Source organism: Hemitrygon akajei, chromosome 4 (genome assembly GCF_048418815.1).
Source record: "Hemitrygon akajei chromosome 4, sHemAka1.3, whole genome shotgun sequence".
NCBI lineage: Eukaryota > Metazoa > Chordata > Chondrichthyes > Myliobatiformes > Dasyatidae > Hemitrygon > Hemitrygon akajei.
In genome coordinates, this window is record NC_133127.1 from 68537897 (window position 1) to 68558124 (window position 20228).

At 39.4% G+C, this 20228-nt stretch overlaps 1 protein-coding gene across 1 annotated transcript in view; it reads right to left on the reverse strand.

The window, feature by feature from the left end:
- LOC140725922 (uncharacterized) overlaps positions 1–20228 on the reverse strand; it is a 71415-nt gene that overhangs the window by 47088 nt on the left and 4099 nt on the right. The window contains exon 3 of the mRNA XM_073041853.1: positions 682–752. Coding sequence (XP_072897954.1) covers positions 682–752 — 71 coding nt within the window. The remainder of the gene's footprint in view (positions 1–681; positions 753–20228) is intronic.

Consider the following 20228-nt stretch of genomic DNA (forward strand, 5'->3'; position numbering starts at 1 on the left):
CTTTCTGCATCTAAATTCTACTGCCTGTACTTCCAGCAAACCAACACTTCTGTTGCACTACACTGAAATGTTTGCATAAATGATGTCATTATGTCCTTGGAGTGGAATTTGAACCCATCTCCTTTTGACTTGAAGGTGTTAATTCTGAAAATTAATTGATTATATCCATAAATTAAATAAAATTAATTGGACGTCTGTATTCGACATTTAATATAACTATGTCAATTTCAGTGGTCAAAATCCTTAACCCTATTACAATAGGAATTGATATTGTGGTCTACCTCCTACACTAGACAAATGTTTATTTGCAACACCAGCCATTTTGTATTCATTTGCATCAAAGCAAGATTCTGTAAAGCTTGATATCTGAAAGAAATAAGGAATATATTGCAAATATTCAGCTGCTCAAGCAGCGTCTGAAGGAAGAGAAAATGCTGTTGGACACAGATGGGAGAAATATTAATCAGTACTCCTGCAGATGATTAATTGCACATACAAATACGAACAAAAGGCCAAAGGTGAACAGAATCAGCTTTAGCTGTAACTTTCCACATTTGTATAGTTAATGGACGAAAACAAGCCTTCTGGCTGAGATAGCCAAAGACAGTCAGGAAGCATAGGCATTCCAACAAAGGATCAAATTTAGGGGACGGAAGGTTATGGAAGATTAAAGCCTCTTACCTGGCCAAAGTCATCCTGTTGCCTGGGATTAAAGCCAGAACATATCAGTAGGCGAGTTAACTCACAGTGTCCTGAAGAATGTGGGGGTGAAAGATACAAAAGATTGGTTCAAATTATTTGCTATTTGCATATAGTCAACTGATACTTTTTTTTTTACACACACACCAGATTCCATGCAATAAGTCTAATTGTAGCTGGAAACATAACAACTTTTGAAGGTTATAGCATTGTGCTCTGAAGCATTAAGGTGGTAAAGTAACAGTTGTACATTAGTAGTCACCATAGTGCAGAGTGTGAACTCAAATCCCAACAAATTATTTTATACAAAACAATGGAGTAGGCTTGCACATCGGCCAGTCTTTGTTCAGATCCACTAAAACACTGGCTTTAGAAGTCTGGAGAGATTAAACATAGGATAGATAGGGTCAGTAGGTAGGACATAGATTTAGTATAATCAACATAATATCCAATTGGTAACTAAGCAGTGGAAAACCTCATGGCACACACAGGTACACTATAAAATGAAAGTTTCTTTTCAGGTGCAAAAAGAAGTGAATACCAAAAGCATTGACATAGAATGGATTTTAAGGTGCAGCGTAAAGGAGGAAAGGGGAGAAAGATAAAAACAGGGCATGTTTCAGAGTTTTAAGCTTTTGCAGATGAAGGCATTACCAACAAAGACCAAGCAGTTAAATTTGGGAAGATTAGTACACCAGATCTGGAGGAATACAGATGTCCCATGGAAATGTGATGCTGGAGCATTTTTAGATAAACAGGACACCGATTATAAAAGGAGTTGAAAACATGAAAATTTTAAAATTGAGATGTTCATTAAATAGGAATCAATGTGTTCTAGTAGTCAAACACAGGTGTAATTGGATCGAGTAGAAGCTAGGCAAGAGAGCTTTAAACAGCTTTATTACTAAATAAATGAGGGAATCTGGCCAGGAAAGCATCGGAATAGTTAAGGCCAGAGGTAATAAATGCAAGGATGAACAGAGGTAGTGGCAAACTTGTGTGATACTGGTTATGGTGTAGACATGTGGTCAGCTGCACATCCTGGGGTCAAATATGATATTATGTTCTGATTCAGTTTAATTCAGTTTTCTTGAAAAGGGATGGAACCAATGCCAAGGAAATAAAGTTTGATGTGGGGTCTGATACAGTGGGAGGAAGTGGAGATTAGGCAAAAATCTTAACAATTTAGAAACATTGGAGGGGTTAAAAAGGTAGAGGTGGCTGATGTTTTTGGATGATGGTGCAAATGGAAGAAAACAGGAACTAAGGACTGATTATTGAACATAACAAGAGTTAATGGTATGAGAGAGGAAGCCATTTCAAATAAATGGATAGAACATACTCAACAAGTGCAAGACAACAAATGGAGAAAAATGCATTGGCAACTGTCAATGTGTACAGGAAAACAGAGGGGTTAAGGAAATGTGATATCTTTGTCACTATCACTAAGGTAATCTTCAGCTGATATTGTGGTTCAGTACATTTGGAACTGAAGTTCACTTTTCTCCCCCCTGCATGTTAGGTATTTGACAATCTTCTTTTCTTAATGGGTTCTATTGGGTTTATTTGTTTTGTTGTTGCCTGCAAGAAGACAAATCTCAAGGTTGTGTATCATATACATACTTTGATAATAAATGTACTTTGAACGTTGAACTTCGAATTTTCATGAGAAAACATGCACAGTACTGGTGCTGTGTGGCAGACCCACACCAGTGAGTCAGGGTGCTGTTGGAGAGGGTGCGAAGGAGATTTACTAGGATGTTGCCTGGATTGGAGGACAAGTCATATGAAGCAAGGTTAGCAGAGCTGGGACTTTTCTCTTTGGAGCACAGAAGGATGAGCGGGGACTTGATAGAGGTCTACAAGATTATGAGAGGCATAGATAGGGTGGATAGTCAGTATCCGTTTCCCAGGGCACCAATAGCAAACACCAGAGGGCTTATGTACAAAGTTAAAAGAGGGAAGTTTAGGGGAAACATCAGGGGTCAGTTTTTTACACAGAGGGTTGTGTGTGCCTGTAATGACTTGCCAGGGATGGTGGTGGAGGCTAAAACATTAGGGGTATTTCAGAGCCCCTTGGACAGGTACATGGATGAAAGAAAAATAGAGGGTTACAGGGTAGTGTGGGTTTGGTATTTTTTTTTAAGGAATATATGGGTCGCCACAACATCCGGGACCAAAGGGCCTATACTGTGCTGTAGTATTCTAGTGACTAGTGTCTAGTGTCTAGGGATTTACATCACCACATGCAGTAAAAGACCACGCACAATACTGGAAGGGTTCTGCTGCATTTTCATGGTTGTTCATATTAACTGTGCGGAATTTTGAAAGGTGCATGTATGGGTCCTTTGGAATGAAACCCGACTATGTGATGAAATGGTGGGTCCATTGAAAGAGGTGGCCCGTAACTGCAACAGCTATTGAATTTCGTTGTATGGCTTGAGGTGAATGAGCTGCTTGAAAGTGTGCTGAAACGGATACGGGAGAAGGCGTAGAGGTGGACAGCTTGAAAGTAGTGTAAGGCAGTGTTACCAAACCCTTGCTACACTGAGACTGGCTGATTTGGATTTTGCCAAGTATCATTGAAGATTCCATATATATCATGCACAATATAAAACTGTCTTCGTATTTGCTGATTGATTTTACATCGAAAACATCCTATTAATTTTTACATTCAAGAAGCCATCCAGCAAGTTGGCTGCATGTTAGGAAAATGTTTATCAAGGCTGCTCTGTTAACACTTGCCTCTTGGAACAATTGAAAAGATTAATCAGGGTAGCTTTGTTCTTACATAGCATGTGTACTCCTATGGTCCAACATAGTCTTCATGTAAAATATGAAGCTTCTGTTGCACCAAATTCAGGATATCCAGTACAATAACTCCATCAGTGAAACAACTGTTTCACACAGTGGTTAGTTCTATGTGCGCATGTAGAGACGGAATCAATGAGTTAGCATTCCTTTAAGCCAACGGCTTGTACGGTCAAGGTGCCCTTGAATGGCACCTATTATATTTCAATTATTTAGCGTGGAAAAGTAAAGGTTCCCTGAATGTTACCACCTTACACTGTGCTGCACAAAAAAACAAAACATAAAGAACACTCACAAAATTGAAGCAAAATACCATAATTGCTGGAAATCTGAAACAAAAAAATTATACATATGCAGATTAGTCAGCACCTGAACAGAGTGAAGAATACTTAACATTTTAAGTCAGTCATCTTTCATCAGAACTGTAAACTGAAATTAAGGGTTTATAAAGCAACGGCTGAATCAGGGAGAAGTTGGCACAGGTGGCTGAAGAAATGGGGGGGGGGGGGAAGGGGTGGGAGAAGGGTGGTGTTTAGTTGTCGGGGCATAAAGGGTAGGGTGAACTTCAGTGAAAGAGCTGAAGGCTCTACTGATTAAAGGACAAATAGGACCGCAATACAAAGGGGGTGCTAATGAGGGAGATAAAGAAATAAAGGAAGGGTGCAGAAAAGTGTAAATAAATAGAACATAGAGAACATGGTACAGAATTGAAAACACATATGATTTTGATTGTGGTAAGATTCTTTGTTGTGGATGATCTCAACTGTACACCTCCTCTGCTCCAAACTCCATTGCCAGCACCTATCATCTCAGGATTCAAATTCAACGATTACTGTACAAGGTGAGTAGAAAGAAACTAGTGTCTTATTCATCAAATTAATTAAAAACTGAAAAATCCAAACCTTAAATTATAAAATACAGACTGAATAATTTTCATTCCATACCATATGATGCAATGTTCAATCCATAAAAACAGATGTAAAATTAAGTCATCACAACAAACCTCTAGCAGATTTGTTATTGTCCACAGTTAGAAATGACACTAGTAAAACACTTAAAATGTTTCTAACTTATCAGATTCCTTTTTCTTCAGCTCTTTACCTTTTCCACCCACCTAGATTCACCTATCACCTTCTAGCTATTCTCTCCCCCCCCCCTTTCCAGTCCCAAAGACGGGTCTCGACCCAAAATGCCAATAGCTTATTCATTTCCATAGATGCTGCCTGACCTGCTGAGTTCCGGCATCTCGAGAGCATTGCTTTGGATTTCCAGCATCTACAGACTTTCTTATGTTAAAAAATTATTCTTTATTATTTTGTTCTTATTTTAGATCCTAACACAGGCTCAGAAGGATTATTTGGTCTATCAAGTCATTCCTTGTTTAAATATGTGCCTTCAATGCACTTTCAGATGATAATGCAAACTTTAGGGAGTGGTTGGAAGTGTCTGATTGTGGAAAATTATATGGTATATATGGACAAATCATTGCACTACCTTCACGAGTGAAAATACCTATAACTAATTCAAAGTTCAAAAGATAAAGGTTTGTAGATTTGAATTAATTACCATCAGCATGAGATAAATAGGAGCCCTAGGAGGAACAAATTTTACTTTTTATTTCACGGGTAAATATTTTCCACCAAAATCATTAAAAATATTAAAGCATGAAGTGAAGAATTGCACTAAGTAATAATTAAATAACAATTATTTAGCAAAACCAAGAATAGAAAAAAATGAGTAGGCTATTGCTTGAGAGGATACAGTGAGAATGATGTTCTCTCCAACGGAATTAAACAGAGATTTATGCAATAGGTTTATTCCTCACTAAAGAAGATGCTGAGTCCTTCTGCGAGTTTGTTGAAACATTTGAAATATTACGAGTTCCTTTTTTTAAAGGCAATCTCTAGACTGGGTATATTAAGACTGCCTCATTTTTTTCTGTGCTAATTTGATCAATAATTATTAAGTTTCTGAAACCAAACTGCCAATTGTCTTAGCGACAATTTACGGGCTATTCCACTCAGAACATTCTCCTAGTCCCCTATCATTCCTTCAAAGGTATCAAGGAACTTCATATGCATAATTTCATTCTGCAATTCCTTCTATTAAAGTATTTCCTAATAAGACTGATCAAACTTCCTTATGTTAGTATATATTTGGTTAGATTCTGACAGAAATGGATCAAGATATTGGGCAAGAATAAAAAAACCCGGGAATGAGGTCATTTGCTCCCTCAGTGGCTCAGATTTCTTAGCATGATTACTTCCTACCCTGAGCAAGCAAGTAGAGCTGGACAGTAATAAATCCCTTGCTATGTCCTGCTTTCAGGGACAGCATTTAAATTGGGTGACTTAAGCACATTTTGAGAATGTTAGCAAGGAGGAATATCTCAAAAGTGGCATTAGTAGTTGATGTGAGAGATATTTTGGTATTATCTTGTTAAAACTAGGTGAAGGGGAGGATTAAAGTTCTAGAAACAAATAGTATGTACAAAGTGTTTATATTTGTGCATTGAAATTGCTGTACTAATAGTTTATTATACAACTATTAATTTTAAGTTAGAACTGGATTATTACCCTGCGAGTAAAAGGGATGATAGCTGGAGTTCACTTGTCTACCCTTGTCAGGTCATTAAACGTGCTGCTGCACTGCTTTGTAAATCTAAAATTAAGAGAACTGACAATGAGTGCTACGACCACCTTGAAGTTTTGGGAAATCACACATGTGCATGTTCTTCTAGTAGTAAGCACATTTCTCAGGTCTCAAACTTGATTCAGAGTTCTCAAGGTTCTATGATTGGAAATATTTCTGTTCATCTCACAGGAACAAAATTCCTGAGGTAGTGAGTAGTGGTTGGTGTGATGCTTGCAAGGAAATCAGCAATTACTATACATGGAAAACATTGGACATACAGCTCCAATGCCATATTTAAGTTTCCTGATGACACCATTGTTGTAGGCTGAATCAAAGGTGGTGATAAATCAGCATATAGGAGGGAGGGAGAAAATCGGGCTGAGATGTGCCACACCACCACCCTCACTCAATGTCAGCAAGATCTAGGAGCTGAATATTTGCTTCAGGAGGAAGGAATTAGTGGTCCACGAGCCATTACTCTTCGGGGAATCAGAGGTGGAGAGAGTCAGCAACTTTAAATTTCCCAGTGCTATCATTTCAAAGGATCTGTCCTGGGCCCAGCATGTAAGTGCAATTATGAAGAAAGCATGGCCACACTTCTACTTCCTTAGCAGTTTGTGAAGAGTCAGCATGACATCGAAAATGCTGACAAACTTCTATAAATGTGTAGTGGAGAGTATAGTGACTGGCTGCATCACAGCCTGGTATGGAAACATCAATGCCCTTGAATGGAAAATCCTACAAAAGGTAGTGGATATGGCTCAGTCCACCATGGATAAAGCCCTCCCCATCATTGAGCACATCTACGTGGAAAACAACATTCATCATCAGGGACCCCCAGCACACAGATTATTCTCTCTTCTCGTTGCTGCCATCAGGAAGAAGGTACAGTTCTTACCCCTCAATCATCAGGTTCTTGAACCAGAGGAGGCAACTTCACTCAACTTCAATTGTCTATCACTGAACTGTTTCCATAACCTATGGACTCAATTTAAAGGACTCTTCATCTTGTGTTCCTGATATTTATTGCTTGTTTATTTATTTATTTATTTATTACTATTCTTTTTTTGATTTGCATTTGCACAGTTTGTTGCCTTTTGCACGCGGGCTGTCTGCCTGTTGGGTGCGGTCTTTCATTGGTTCTATTGTGGCTCTAGGATTTATTAAGTACGCCCACAAGAAAGTGAATCTCAGGGTTGAATATGATGACATATATGCACTTCGATAATACATTTTCTTTAAATTTGAAGGAAGGAGAAGGTTTCCTATGTGCTGTTTCAGGAAGTTTGTGTTTAATTTTTTTTTCTCTAAAACATCTGTTACATTCAAACATTTATACTTACTAATTATGAAACTAAGCCAAGACTTCTGTTTTTATGGAAATTAAAACATACTTATAATGGAAAATGTATTAGTTAATATATTGATGTGTTAATGTATTGATTAATTGAACCAAATGTGTAGAGGTGAGTACAACTGGCAAACAACATTATTCCTCATGTTTACTGTTGTTGATCTATGCTGAATTTGTCTTTCATTATCTCTTAGCGGTAAAATTTCATGAGGGAACAGTAAGATCACCAAACATTGTAGAGAAGGAGTGAAATCACTGCTTTTGGCTGTGAAAGATCAGCAACCTGAAATGTTAACTCTACAGATGCTGCCAGCCATGCTGTGTATTTTCATATCCCACCTGTAAGCTTTTGCTCACAATAGCCATACCTGGCAATTTTCGTGGTCAGTCTGAGTAAAGGCAGCATATAAATTGAAACTGTTGTTTCAGCTGGAGTCTGTGACTTTAAGGACTTAATGTACATTTAATTATATTAGTTGTACCAAGCAGCAGTATCACTTACTTGTGCTCAATCTCTTTGAAGAAGGTTTTGAAGCTAAGTTCCACTCAATTGGTTTCTTGTTTTTGACCTTCTTCAGTGTCCTTGTTCTTTTTGTTTGCTATTTCTACTGGATTTCCAGGATGCGTTTGAAAAATGGGACAACAGCTATAAAAGCCATCTATTATTGTTCTATGACAGTTAACCACTTTTCCACTAGGTTGATGCTTGCTCAGCTAGATCTTGCTTTATAGAGAAAAAACTGATTGCTAGAGTTGCTCAGCAGAAACAGAAGAATGGTGGACATTTTGGGACTCATGCAGAGGCTCAACCAGAAATGTAATCCATCCCTCTGCCTTCACAGATGCTGTCTGATCAGCTGCGTTCTCCACCAGTTTTACTCCAAATTTCAGCAACTGATGTTTCTTGCATTTAATCCTTTTTAGAAGTTGGTCTAAAAATTTGCTTTGCATTCAAAAGCTACCAATCCAAAGGATTTCTTTTGTCAGCTGTGGCACCACAAACAATGGAGGGTATTGATGAAAATGTCCCAATTGGTATAAATCAACTGCATGGAATTTCAGGGGAACAGTTTTTTAAAATCTTGCATTATCCAAATAAATGTTGGCTGTGTGGGCACACCAGTGCTGTCTGACGTTCTCTAGTCTCTGTCTGTAAAGGAAGTACTGACATTTGTCCTTTCTAGTCTTTTCTTTTTGCACACCCAGAGATGCTCTTCCAGCCCGATATTTACTTATTTTTGGGATCTGCTTATTCACTGACCTCCCCTAACCGTCCCCGAAAAGGCAGAGGTCAGCCACTTCTTCAAACACTGCATTTTCTGGTGAAGTGCTCCCACAGTAATATTGGCAAGGGAATCTCAGCAACATTGAAGCGCTGTTGATAAACTCCATGATGTGTGATTTGGAGAGGAAACTCCCTGACATTTTTAAAGCACTTTGCAAGCTAGTAAAAATAATAATGTTACATGGTATTCATTTATAACCGGATACTGTATATATTCCACTGGATTAATTATGGGCAGTGTTAGGTTAATTATTCAACAAAATGAAAGGATTATTACAATTGTATATATTGTTATATACAAAATGGGTTATCATAGTAAATGGAAGTTTCTGACTTATGAAGAAATCAGCTTATGCATAGTTCTCAGGAATGGAATCCTTATACAATCTGGGGACTGCCTATAGTCGATCATGCTCCTTGAATGGCAGATAATAGAAAGGCCTTAGGGTGTCAAGAGATGAACAACTTACTGCAGAATACACAGTCTTTGAATTATTTTTGTAGCTATGATACTAATGTGGCCAGTCCAGTTGAGTTTCTACCACATGGTGAAGGTAGAAAATTGTAAAAAATTTTATGTGGTAACGATGAAGAAACAGCAATTTGTTACCAAGTCAGGATGCTGTGTGACTTAGAAAGTAACTTAGAGTGTGTGTTGTTTCCAAACACTTGTTCTGATGGCTCCAATCCTTCATAACTTTTTTGTAAATAAGGAAGACATTTCTTTGAATCAGTGGTCATGATAGCTAGCAAATACTTCTTTTAAAGAGATGTCCCTAGTATTGTGCATGCAGATTACTGATGAGCAGATGTAATTTCCTGCAGCAGCAGGGTCCACTTTCTAACACATGTGGAGGAGTGTGCAAACATAGCAAAGGGGACATGAATTAGGCACCATTGCATGTGGATCTGATGTCCCTCCCAAATCCCAAAGGAATAACTACACATTCTTCTTTGCAATCTATGATGTCAAAGCCACGACATATTCTATTAAGCTTCACGGGCAGTGGACACATCTGCTTGTTATATTTGGAAGTATCTGATGTCCCAGCGAATGATTTGAGGTCTGCATAGGACTTTAGGTTTCCGGTAACCATAGCCTTGTAAAAATTGGATAAGCTTAAATAAGATGGACAGGACCCCATTCTGAATTTAATATGCTTGAGCCCTGCCTAAAAATAACCAGTGCCAGGCCTGTCAGGAAATGTAGAGGAGGCTTGACCCAAAAGCAGTGCAGCGGAGATGATTTCACTGTGAGTGAGCACTAACTTTAATAATCAACTGCAAAATAACAAGCCACTGGAGGCTACAAAACAAGAGGGAGCAGTTAATGAAATTACAGGCAACAAGGTAACTGAAGGCTGACTAGTTGGCATGAAAGCTGAGCAAGGAGTGTGGATGAGAACTGGGTTTATATAGGCTGCAGATGATAAGTTAGAAATGAGTGGCCAGTGATTCTTGTTAGCTGGGTGGAGATGGGGAGCTGTCTGCCTGTGTAGGCTTGACACCCAGTCACAGGAAGCCAAGGAGTATTGCTACTGAGGCAGGCTGTTTAATGAAATAGTTATCTGATTTTTTTTCTGTCCCTTTCTGTTTATTGCACAATATGCTACCTACTTTGAGGGGTTCCGCTCAATATGTTTTCTTTCCCCCCAAGACCTCACAAGCTGATTATTTCCACATTTGAAATGGGTAATAACTTGATTTACATTTCAGAAAGCCTGATAGGCATCCCTTTACTTTCACTCCATATTGAGATTTTAGGTCCCCACAACGGATGTGCTGCAGTTGGTTTTGGATATCAAAGGCTTCAAAAGAGGAATAGTCTTTTGATGCCTTTGATACCCAAAGAAACTTTTGATGGCCACAGTGATTCATATGGATGGATTAGGAATGTTATGTTAATGCACATGAAATGTGTCTGGAACTGTAAAAATCACATTAATAAATGTGCAACTGTTTTTCCGGATTTCAGTAATAATTGAAGGGAGAGCACTGCATAGGAAGAAAAGAGTAAAGTTCTATTTAACCTATGGTACTTTAATTGGGTTTGAATTTACTTGAAGGCATCTGAAGATTGGAAAGGATATTCCTTGTTTACATGACAGTATCCCACAATAGGAATTTGACATTTCAAAAAGTGAATGTTCTCAAAAGACCCTCGTTGTACATCACCCTTGACTCTGAAAGCATCTATTCAGTAACATTAGCATACTTTTTTCTTGAATTCTGATACAAATTAGCTAGTTGTTAAATAACTTGATATCAGTCAAGTACAAATAATGAATGAGGTAGAAGGTTACAGGAAAGGAATTTATATCATCTGAAACATGAACTTGTGGATCTCAAGTGTATCATTTGAGAAACTAGAGAAGAATAAATAGCATTGCAAAGGTTATATGTCAATGCCTTGGAATATACTAGCATTTGATCAAATATTATCTGCTTTGTTTGCCGTTGGGCACAATTATATATGTTAGATTTTATAAAAGACCTGAATTTGAGAAACACTTGTGGCGAGAAAGAGTAATATTGCACAATAATTTTAGAAAATGATTAATCCTTCTGAACTCCTTTCAATATTTAAATATTGCTAAGTTACTAATTCATTAACAAAAAGCATTTTAAACAAAAGACACTAAGACCAGGATAAGCAATAGGATTAACTGTGCATCTGACATGTGCAGATCTAGCATTTCAAATTAATCTATCAAGAAATTACTCTAGGTAAAGTATCTATTTGCCTGATTATGGAATGTACTCTCTCTCACAAAACGAATACATTTAACTTATTCATATCTAGTTCTGAAGACACATCTTGACTTCAAACCAAGCCGAGGGATTGCAAAGTGTGTGTTGGCAATGATAGAGTTGGTGGGCAGTGGTCCATGCAAATCTACCAAGTTCCTGTTGTATGGTCAGCTAGGAACATACCAGTTATCAGAGCTCTTGGATGCATGATTTCCAGAAGCCTTGTGGAGAAACCATCAAACCATTTGACAAATCTGCATATCCTATATTCTGTTGAAGAGTCAGTCTGACCGGTCAATCATCAGTGGAGTCTCAGATCTGTTCTGCTTGTCTCTTTCAAGCACTGCATTATTTATGCTACCATGAAAGTCTGATAGGTCTCTAATTTTGTTTTGCCGGGTACGTCACATTAGAATTAACCTGATCTCAAATGGATACTTTTTTTTTCATCTCCTAAAAGAGCAAATTCAGTTGCTGTTCAAATAACCAGTTACCCAATGTCATACAAAAGTTATCAATCGGAAATATTAACCACCTCTTTTCACTTATATGATTCTAGAAAATAAAGACAAGCACTCAGTCTTGGGAATCAAGTACTAGAGAGCATAGGTTTAGAAACATAGAAAACCTACAGCACAATACAGGCCCTTCAGTCCACAAAGCTGTGCCAAACATGTCCTTTCCTTAGAACTACCTAGGCTTACCCATAGTTCTCTGTTCTTCTAAGCTCCATGTACCTATCCAGGAATCTCTTAAAAGACCCTATTGTTTCCGCCTCTACCACCGTCGCAGGCAGCCAAATCCACGCACTCACCACTCTCTGCGTAAAAAACTTACCCCTGACATCTCCTCTGTACCTACTTCCAAGCACCTTAAAACTATGCCCTCTTGTGCTAACTACTTCAGCCCTGAGGAAAAGCCTCTGACTATCCACACAATCAATGCCTCTCATTATCTTGTACACCTCTATTAAGTCACCTCTCATCCTCCATCTCTCCAAAGAGAAAAGTCCGAGTTCACTCAACCTGTTCTCATAAGGCATGCTCCCCAATCCAGGAAATATCCTTGTAAATCTCCTCTGCACCCTTTCTTGGTTTCCACATCCTTCCTGTAGTGAGGCTACCAGAACAGAGCACAGTACTCCAAGTGGGGTCTGACCAGGGTTCTATATAGCTGCTACATTACCTCTCGGCTCTTAGGCTCAATCCCATGATTGATGAAGACCAATGCACCGTATGCCTTCTTAACCACAGAATCAACCTGCAAAGCAGATTTGAGTGTCCTATGGACTCGGACCCCAAGATCCCTCTGATCCTCCACACTGCCAAGTCTTATCATTAATTCTATATTCTGCCATCATATTTGACCTACCAAAATGAACCACCTCACACTTATCTGGGTTGAACTCCATCTGCCACTTCTCTGCCCAGTTTTGCATCCATCAATGACCCATTGTAACCTCTGCAGCCCTCCACACTATCCACAACACCTCCAACCTTTTTGTCATCAGCAAATTTACTAACCCATACCTTCACTTCCTTATCCAAGGTGAGAAGGGAAAGATTTAATAGGAACTTGAGGGACAGGTTCCTATGAATTTTTTTTTCCTATACAGATGGTGGTACATATATGAAATGATCTGCCAGAGGAATTGGTTGAGGCAGCTACAATAATAACTTTTAAAAGACAGTTGGACATGTACGTAGATAGCAAATTGGTAGAAGAATATGGGCCAAACACTGGACTTGCCCTGTATTCTGAGACCAGCAACTCTCATTCTGACAATCCCAGCCAGGAGAAATATTATCTCTCATCCAGTCGGTCTATGGCTGTCAGAATTTTATACATTTCAGTTTGAATCCCTTCCATTCCTTTGAACTCTAGTGAATGCATACCTAATTGATGTAATTTCACTTCATATATCAATCAATACCAGTCTACAGCCTGGCAAATCTTTGTTGCATAAACTCTATCACAAAAATATCCTTTCTTAGATAAACAAGCTAAGACCACACACAGTGCTGCAAGTGTGGTCTCACGAAGGCCCCACACAGTTGCAGCAAGACATCCTTGCTCCTGTACTCAAACATTCTCGTATGAATGTCAGCATACCATTTCTCTTCGTACCTCCATGTTTGATTTCAGTAAGAGGTGTACAAGAATACTAAGTTCCTTTTAATATCAATGGTGTCCAATCTAGCACTATTTAATTAATACACCACCATTCTGTATTTTCAACCCATCTTCACTACAGTGCATCTGCTGTGCTATTGTCCACTCACTCATCCTGTTACTTTGAAACCTTTTTCAATATTCAAAGTAAATTTATTACTCAAGTACATATATGACACTAAATACAACCCTAGTATTCATTTTCTTGCAGGCATACTCTAATAAATCTACATTACAATAATAACCATAATAGAATCAATGACAGACCACACCAACTAGTGTGCAAAAGACAACAAACTGTGCAAATGCAAAACTGCAGTACACTCTCTTCACAACTCACAATCCCACCAGTTTATTGTCATTGTTGAACTTTGAAATATTCCATTCTATTCCCTTGTCCAAATCATTGATATACTATACATCTTTTGAATTTCTGAGACCTCAGGCATTGAACACTGCAGCATCCCACTAGTTACTGTTGGAGAGTGTTCTGGAATTAGGTTGTATAGCAAAACATTAACTTCAGCAACCAATCTTTAGACGTGAACATGGACTGTAGATTTAAAACACTTGGGCCTGGTGGCTACAGGTTCGTGAGGTGTTACGAACACGGCAAAGAGCTGAACTGGTGGATATAAAAGGTATGTGTGCGTGTGCGTGCGTGTGTGCACGCGCGCGCTTATGTATGAGACTAAACTTTGTGTGTTAATTTGGCAAAATGTGGCCACCAGTTATTGAAGGTTCAGGACACCAGTGGGATGTGTACACTCGTTCCAGGAACTGTATTTTAGCATACGCGTTTGTGAGTGTGTGCGTGTTTTAACAATACATCTGTAACCTTGGAGTAACTGTTAGGTGTAAAGAAATACAACTGGCAATATGAGTTCAGATTACAGAATACATATTCTGTGGTTGTAAGTATGAACTGTTTAACTTTTGCCTGTTATTTACATTTTGCATAGTGGGGGAATTAGTGTGGAGATATTTCAAGGAGAGGTTGTACCCAGATACAGGATGGCACCTATTGAGGTCAGGGAACATCAGGTCGAGAACTCTGATGACCCGAGCCACCCCTTGATCTTGATTACGATATTTCATTAGCCCTTCACCCCCAAATAGAAGCAGAGCATTTTGTCAGAGATATCCTCACTTAAAGTCGCACGTGGGAATTCAGAATCTGGCGCAGGCTTGAGGAAATGGTTGAAATTCACCAGATGCACTTCAAAGCTATACTTGTGCAGGTAAAAAATGAAGTGCCCAAGGAATATGTGACACAGTATGGCCCACGGAGTGCAGGATGGAATGCGGGCAACTACAGGGAATGCCAGCTTTGAAGAGACCTATTCGTTCTTTAAAGAGGAAGTGAGGCAGCAACTGGGGAGGGTGAGTGTAACTGGGGAACGATAATATCTGATGAGCCAGCCATGGTTTATGCAGAATGTAAATATCGAGTGTATGAGGAGTATTCAGGGATGGATAATCTAAGGAGGGATGCTGAAAAAAACAAAGGATAAGAACAAATGTAAAAAAATCATTGTATTTCAGTCAGAGGTGTGAATCTATGGAACAGTTGTAGTGAGAATTTAAAAACATGCACCACACTTAACAAGTTTAAAAAAATTATTTAATGAACAAATATAAAATATGTGAATTAAAATGAATGGGAGTAATGTAAATAAATGATATTTGGAATTGGATTTTGTGTTAAAAGATTATGAATTTTTTGTTTTTGATATGTTGATTGATGCCAAATATGTTTTTGAATAAGTAAGAGCGGTAGGCGTAATAAGCTGTAGCTTCAGCCTACTCCCTTTCTGTCTGTTTTAAAGAATATCTACATTTTTTTGTTGTAATTTTGTCCTATGAAATCATCGTTGTAAATGATGCTTTTTGTTATGTTTGTACTGACCAAAATAAATTAATTTCATTCATTCAAAATGCTGAAGGAAGGCCTGAGCTCAGCCCACCAGGAAGTTTTAGATTTGGGGATAGCGGTGGGATCGGCCCATAGTTTCATGGGCTGGTGAGATGGACTAGAGGAGGGGGAAGAGAAACCGTAAAGTGGCTCAGTGAATGTAGCTGCTGTGACATCACAGTGAACTTGCTCTGTGTGCCCACAGCAGGGGCACGTAGCAAGGAACTGCTGGGATAGAGGTGGAAGGGTAAAGGAGGTGATTGTTAGAGCTGCAGCTTCTCAGGTCACGGTTGGAGGCAGTGTCCTAAAAACAGAGGAAAGTGTGAAAACCACTCAGGCAGAATCCACAGCAGCACCCTCTCTTTCCGATTTGACTGCTGACCTGATTATAGACAGACAGCTGACTGGTGGTCATCCATGGCTGTACACAAGAGGGTCAGCAAGGTGAAATGTTACTGCACAGGGATCTTCAGTGTCGATAACTGATCTACCCTTGCCCACAACTGGAGAGGCAATTTACATTACCAGAGCAGGAGGTGAAACAATGAGGGTGGAGAGAAGTCAGCCCCAAGTGCTTGAGATTGAGGTAGATTTTTCGGTGTGCCCAAACAATGAAGGCACTATCCTGAGAATAGACTCACTGAGTAAGGCAGATGCTATCACAGACTCAGGAAAAGGAGAAATAACATGGACAAGACAAGAACAATGAACATGTGTGACCCACAAAGCAGCTAACATGGCCCACAGAGAGACAACAGTCCCAAGCAGATAGGTGCGACAGGATAACGTGTGGAAATCATGTTAGGAGTTTCCAAGGAAAGGGGCCATGCACAGCCAGGAGCTGTTAGAGGCAGTGCTGCTGCCTGAGGAGGTAGCAGTGATTAAAGTAAAGGCTCACCAGAAAGCGGATAATAAGGAACAGAAAGGGAACGAGTAGGCAGACCTTAGTGTGAGGAGGATAGCGGAGAACGAGAAGCAACAGAGATTACAAGTGTACGGAAAGAAACTACAACTGCCAAGATTACATGGAGATTTGAGGGACCACTGTAACACATTGAGGGACTGAGCAAAACAACAGCATTAGAGAGAGCCGGAGGTAAAGGAGATAGTCCTCCCAAAGCTGAGCGACCAAGTCATGGTGTGGGTGCTGCGTGAAAAGGCAGGGTTTGCTCCCAGATGGACAGGACCACAGATGGTACTTCTGACAAATGACACTTGTGTCTGGGTGCAGACTCGGAGAGGTAGCCAATGGAAACACTGGACTCAGGTTAAAGCATATAACTCACCTTTTGTCGTCCCCACAGACAGAGCGGGAGATTAAGTGTACCCAGGAACTGTGTCATTGCAGTGAACCCTAGTGATGTACACCAGCCCACTGCATCAGACATGACCGCAGCTGATAGATGCCGACCACAACAAACGTGAAGGCAGAGGACACCGAGAGAGCATGGCCCAAGCTGTGAATAGCACGTTAAACTATAACAGTAATAGTACTCTGTAATGAAGGCTGGTTGTAGAAGGCAGCTGATTAGTTGTACAGTGTAGAATAGAAAAAAATATTGGGGAAAATAGATGAGAAGGGATCCAAGTTACAGCAGAGATATCAGGCTCCACCATTTCAATGGTGTGGCAGAATGAGAAAGGAAAGAAATTCCACATGGCATCTCAAACCAGTCATCCCCAGCCTAAATGGGGAGTGAATACAAATGAGCTGGGTCCTTTTAGTCATTGGGCCATCGATTGAATGGAGAGTCCAGAAGGGGGTGACACCAGGGTGAGGTCCTAGCAATCATTCAAAGAGAGACCACCCAGCCCCTCCTGTACACCAATGAGAGGGCCTGTGAGCCTGATACACTTACCTTGTTGGTGCCCTGGAAAGAGAGTAACCACCGGTAGCCACCGCAGAGTAAATGGGTGGAGATAAAGAACACGATTAAACTGCAAAGGGACAACAGGCGTATGAATGATGGAACTGCATTTTAAAGACTGTTAGTCAAATTTCTAGAACAATCTCTCCACTCCGCATCTTGTAGGTAGCCAGTGGGATGATGGCATAGATGTAGATACACAGAGTAACTGGGAGGGTTCCAAAGCAGGCATTTCTGCCACCCTATTTAAGTACACCCTCCTTAAGGTTAACCTTTCCTGGAACAAATTTATATTTGTCCAGGAGGGCCAAGAGGAGGACCATTGGAGAGTACTCTGGAGTTTGCTGTATAACCTAAGCATTAACTTCAGCAATCAACTTTTAGACCTGAACATGAACTGTAGATTCAATTTAAAATGCAGCTCTGGACAATAGGTCCCAAGAGCTGAGCTGTGAACTGCAGTTAATTGAAAATCCAAACAATGTTGATTAATATTCATTTTGGGTGTCTGGAGCGTAGGTGCAAAGAGAAAGGTATGAAAGTTATATGAAATTCGAAGGAAGCTTTGTAGATACATTCTAAGTATAGAATTGTCCCTTGATCTTTAGCATATAAAATGTCATGCAATATTGGGTCGAAGAGGCCTCTTCCTCTGAAAGGGTCTCAATGTGATGCCTGCTATGTCTTATTTTATTGAATAAAAAACTACTACACATCTGCCAGCTGTGTCTCTCCGGTGACTTTGTTTACTTTACAACGGTTACTACCAGCTATCTGAGAAAGAGTCATTTATTCCTATGTTCCATTTCCTGCCCATCAATCAAATTTACAAATATTGTTTGATCTTCTGAGTGTTTCCAATATTTTTCATTGTTATTTCCATGCAAACACTGGAAACCTATCTTACCCTTTATTTGACATGGCCATCTCCACCTGAAAGTTTCACAAGTGTCATTGTCAGTAGACCTTTCACCACTGGATGTGAGAGTGCATTGCCGCAGTCTTTCTAATGACTGTATGGACAGATACCACACCTTGCTGATTGATTGTTCTATTAACTGGATGTGAGATCTTCTGCAAGGACTCTTTGTCTGAGATAACCCATGCATTTTGGACACTGAACCACAGATTTGTGCTCACAAAACAGTACCTTTGAAACTCAGACACTTGCGTCCAGTGTAAGGTCTATGCAGGCAAGTTTACTATGTTCTGCACCTTGATCTTGTTTGCAAAATAAAAGTTTTTTAAATATATAAAAACACAATTGTAAAGAACAGTCACTGAAGTAATTTATTTTCCCTATGTCTGGCTTCAGGACTATAGTCCAGATTGTAACAAAGAAACATAGGTGTGAAGAGTTTTGGGCTATGATAATATGCACAGTGTAGGCAAAACAAAAGATTCCTTAGTAAGATGTATACCAACCTAACAAGAAAGTTTCTGACATATTCAAGATACTTTACCAAATCTCAAGAAAACTGCAACAATTGCCTTCCTAAATAGTGTTTGATCTTCCTTGTCTTCCATTTATCTTCCATTTCTATAAGAAATAGAAACTGGAATCATCCATTTAACCTCTTGAGCTTGTTCTGTCAATCAGCAAGATCTTGACTGATTTTTTTTTAAAACAGGACTTTCCTGCCCTATCCACATATCCCAGGAGTAATTTAATATTCAAAAATCTATTTATCTTTGCTTTGAATGCTATCAATAACTGAGCCTCTACAGACCTCCAGTGCAGTGTATGCCGAAAAAATTCCTTGAGATTTGGTCTACCCGTAACTTCAAAACAATTTCTACACTCCTCGAACAGAGGAAACATCTTTCCCAAAATTATCCTTTTCAGCCCTCAAAGAACTTTGGATATTTCAATTAGGACAGCTCCCATGCTTCTCAGCTTTAGAGAATATAATAGATTTAACAACTTCAATCGCTCCTCATTTGACAGACTGACATTCCTAAGAATCGTTCTGGTGTATCTTTGCTGTGCTACATCGATATTAAGTATATCCATTTATTAGGCAAGGAGACCAAAACTGTATAGAATACCACAGGTGAGTTCTTGCCAAACCTTATGTAATTGTAATAAGGCCTCTTTACTCTTGCAGTCAATTCCTCAAGCAATGAAGCCTAACGTTCCATTTGCCTACCCAACAGCCTGCTGTGCTTACATGTTCATTGCTAGTAACCTTGTGAACAAGGACACCCAAGTCCCTTTTAATATTAATTGATGAAAGATTATGAAAAGTTGAAAAATACTCAGCATTTCCAGTATTTTAATGAAGTGAGCAATTTCACATTTTTCTACACAGTACTTAGTAGCTTTGCCTGCCTTTTCATTGGCTACATAGAATAGTCCATGTTCCAAGCCCTCTCTGGTAACAGTCCTCAACTCTTCCTGTGCTACATTGAAGACTGCATTGGTGCTGCTCTATGCATCCATGCTAGGCTCGTCAATTTCATCAACTTTGCCTCTAACCCTGTCCTTAATTCACTTGGTCCATTTCTGACAACTCTCTCTTCTTTCTCGATCTCCCTGTCTCCATCTCTGGAGACAAGTTGTTTACTGACACCTTTTATACACCTACTGATTCCCAAGGCTATCTTGACTATACTTCTTGCCCCTCTGTGTCTTGTAAGAATGCTATTCCCTTTTCTCGGTTCCTTCATATCCGCTGCATCTGTTCCCAAGATGAGGCTTTCCTATCCAGGACATCAGAGATGTCCTCCTTCTTTAAA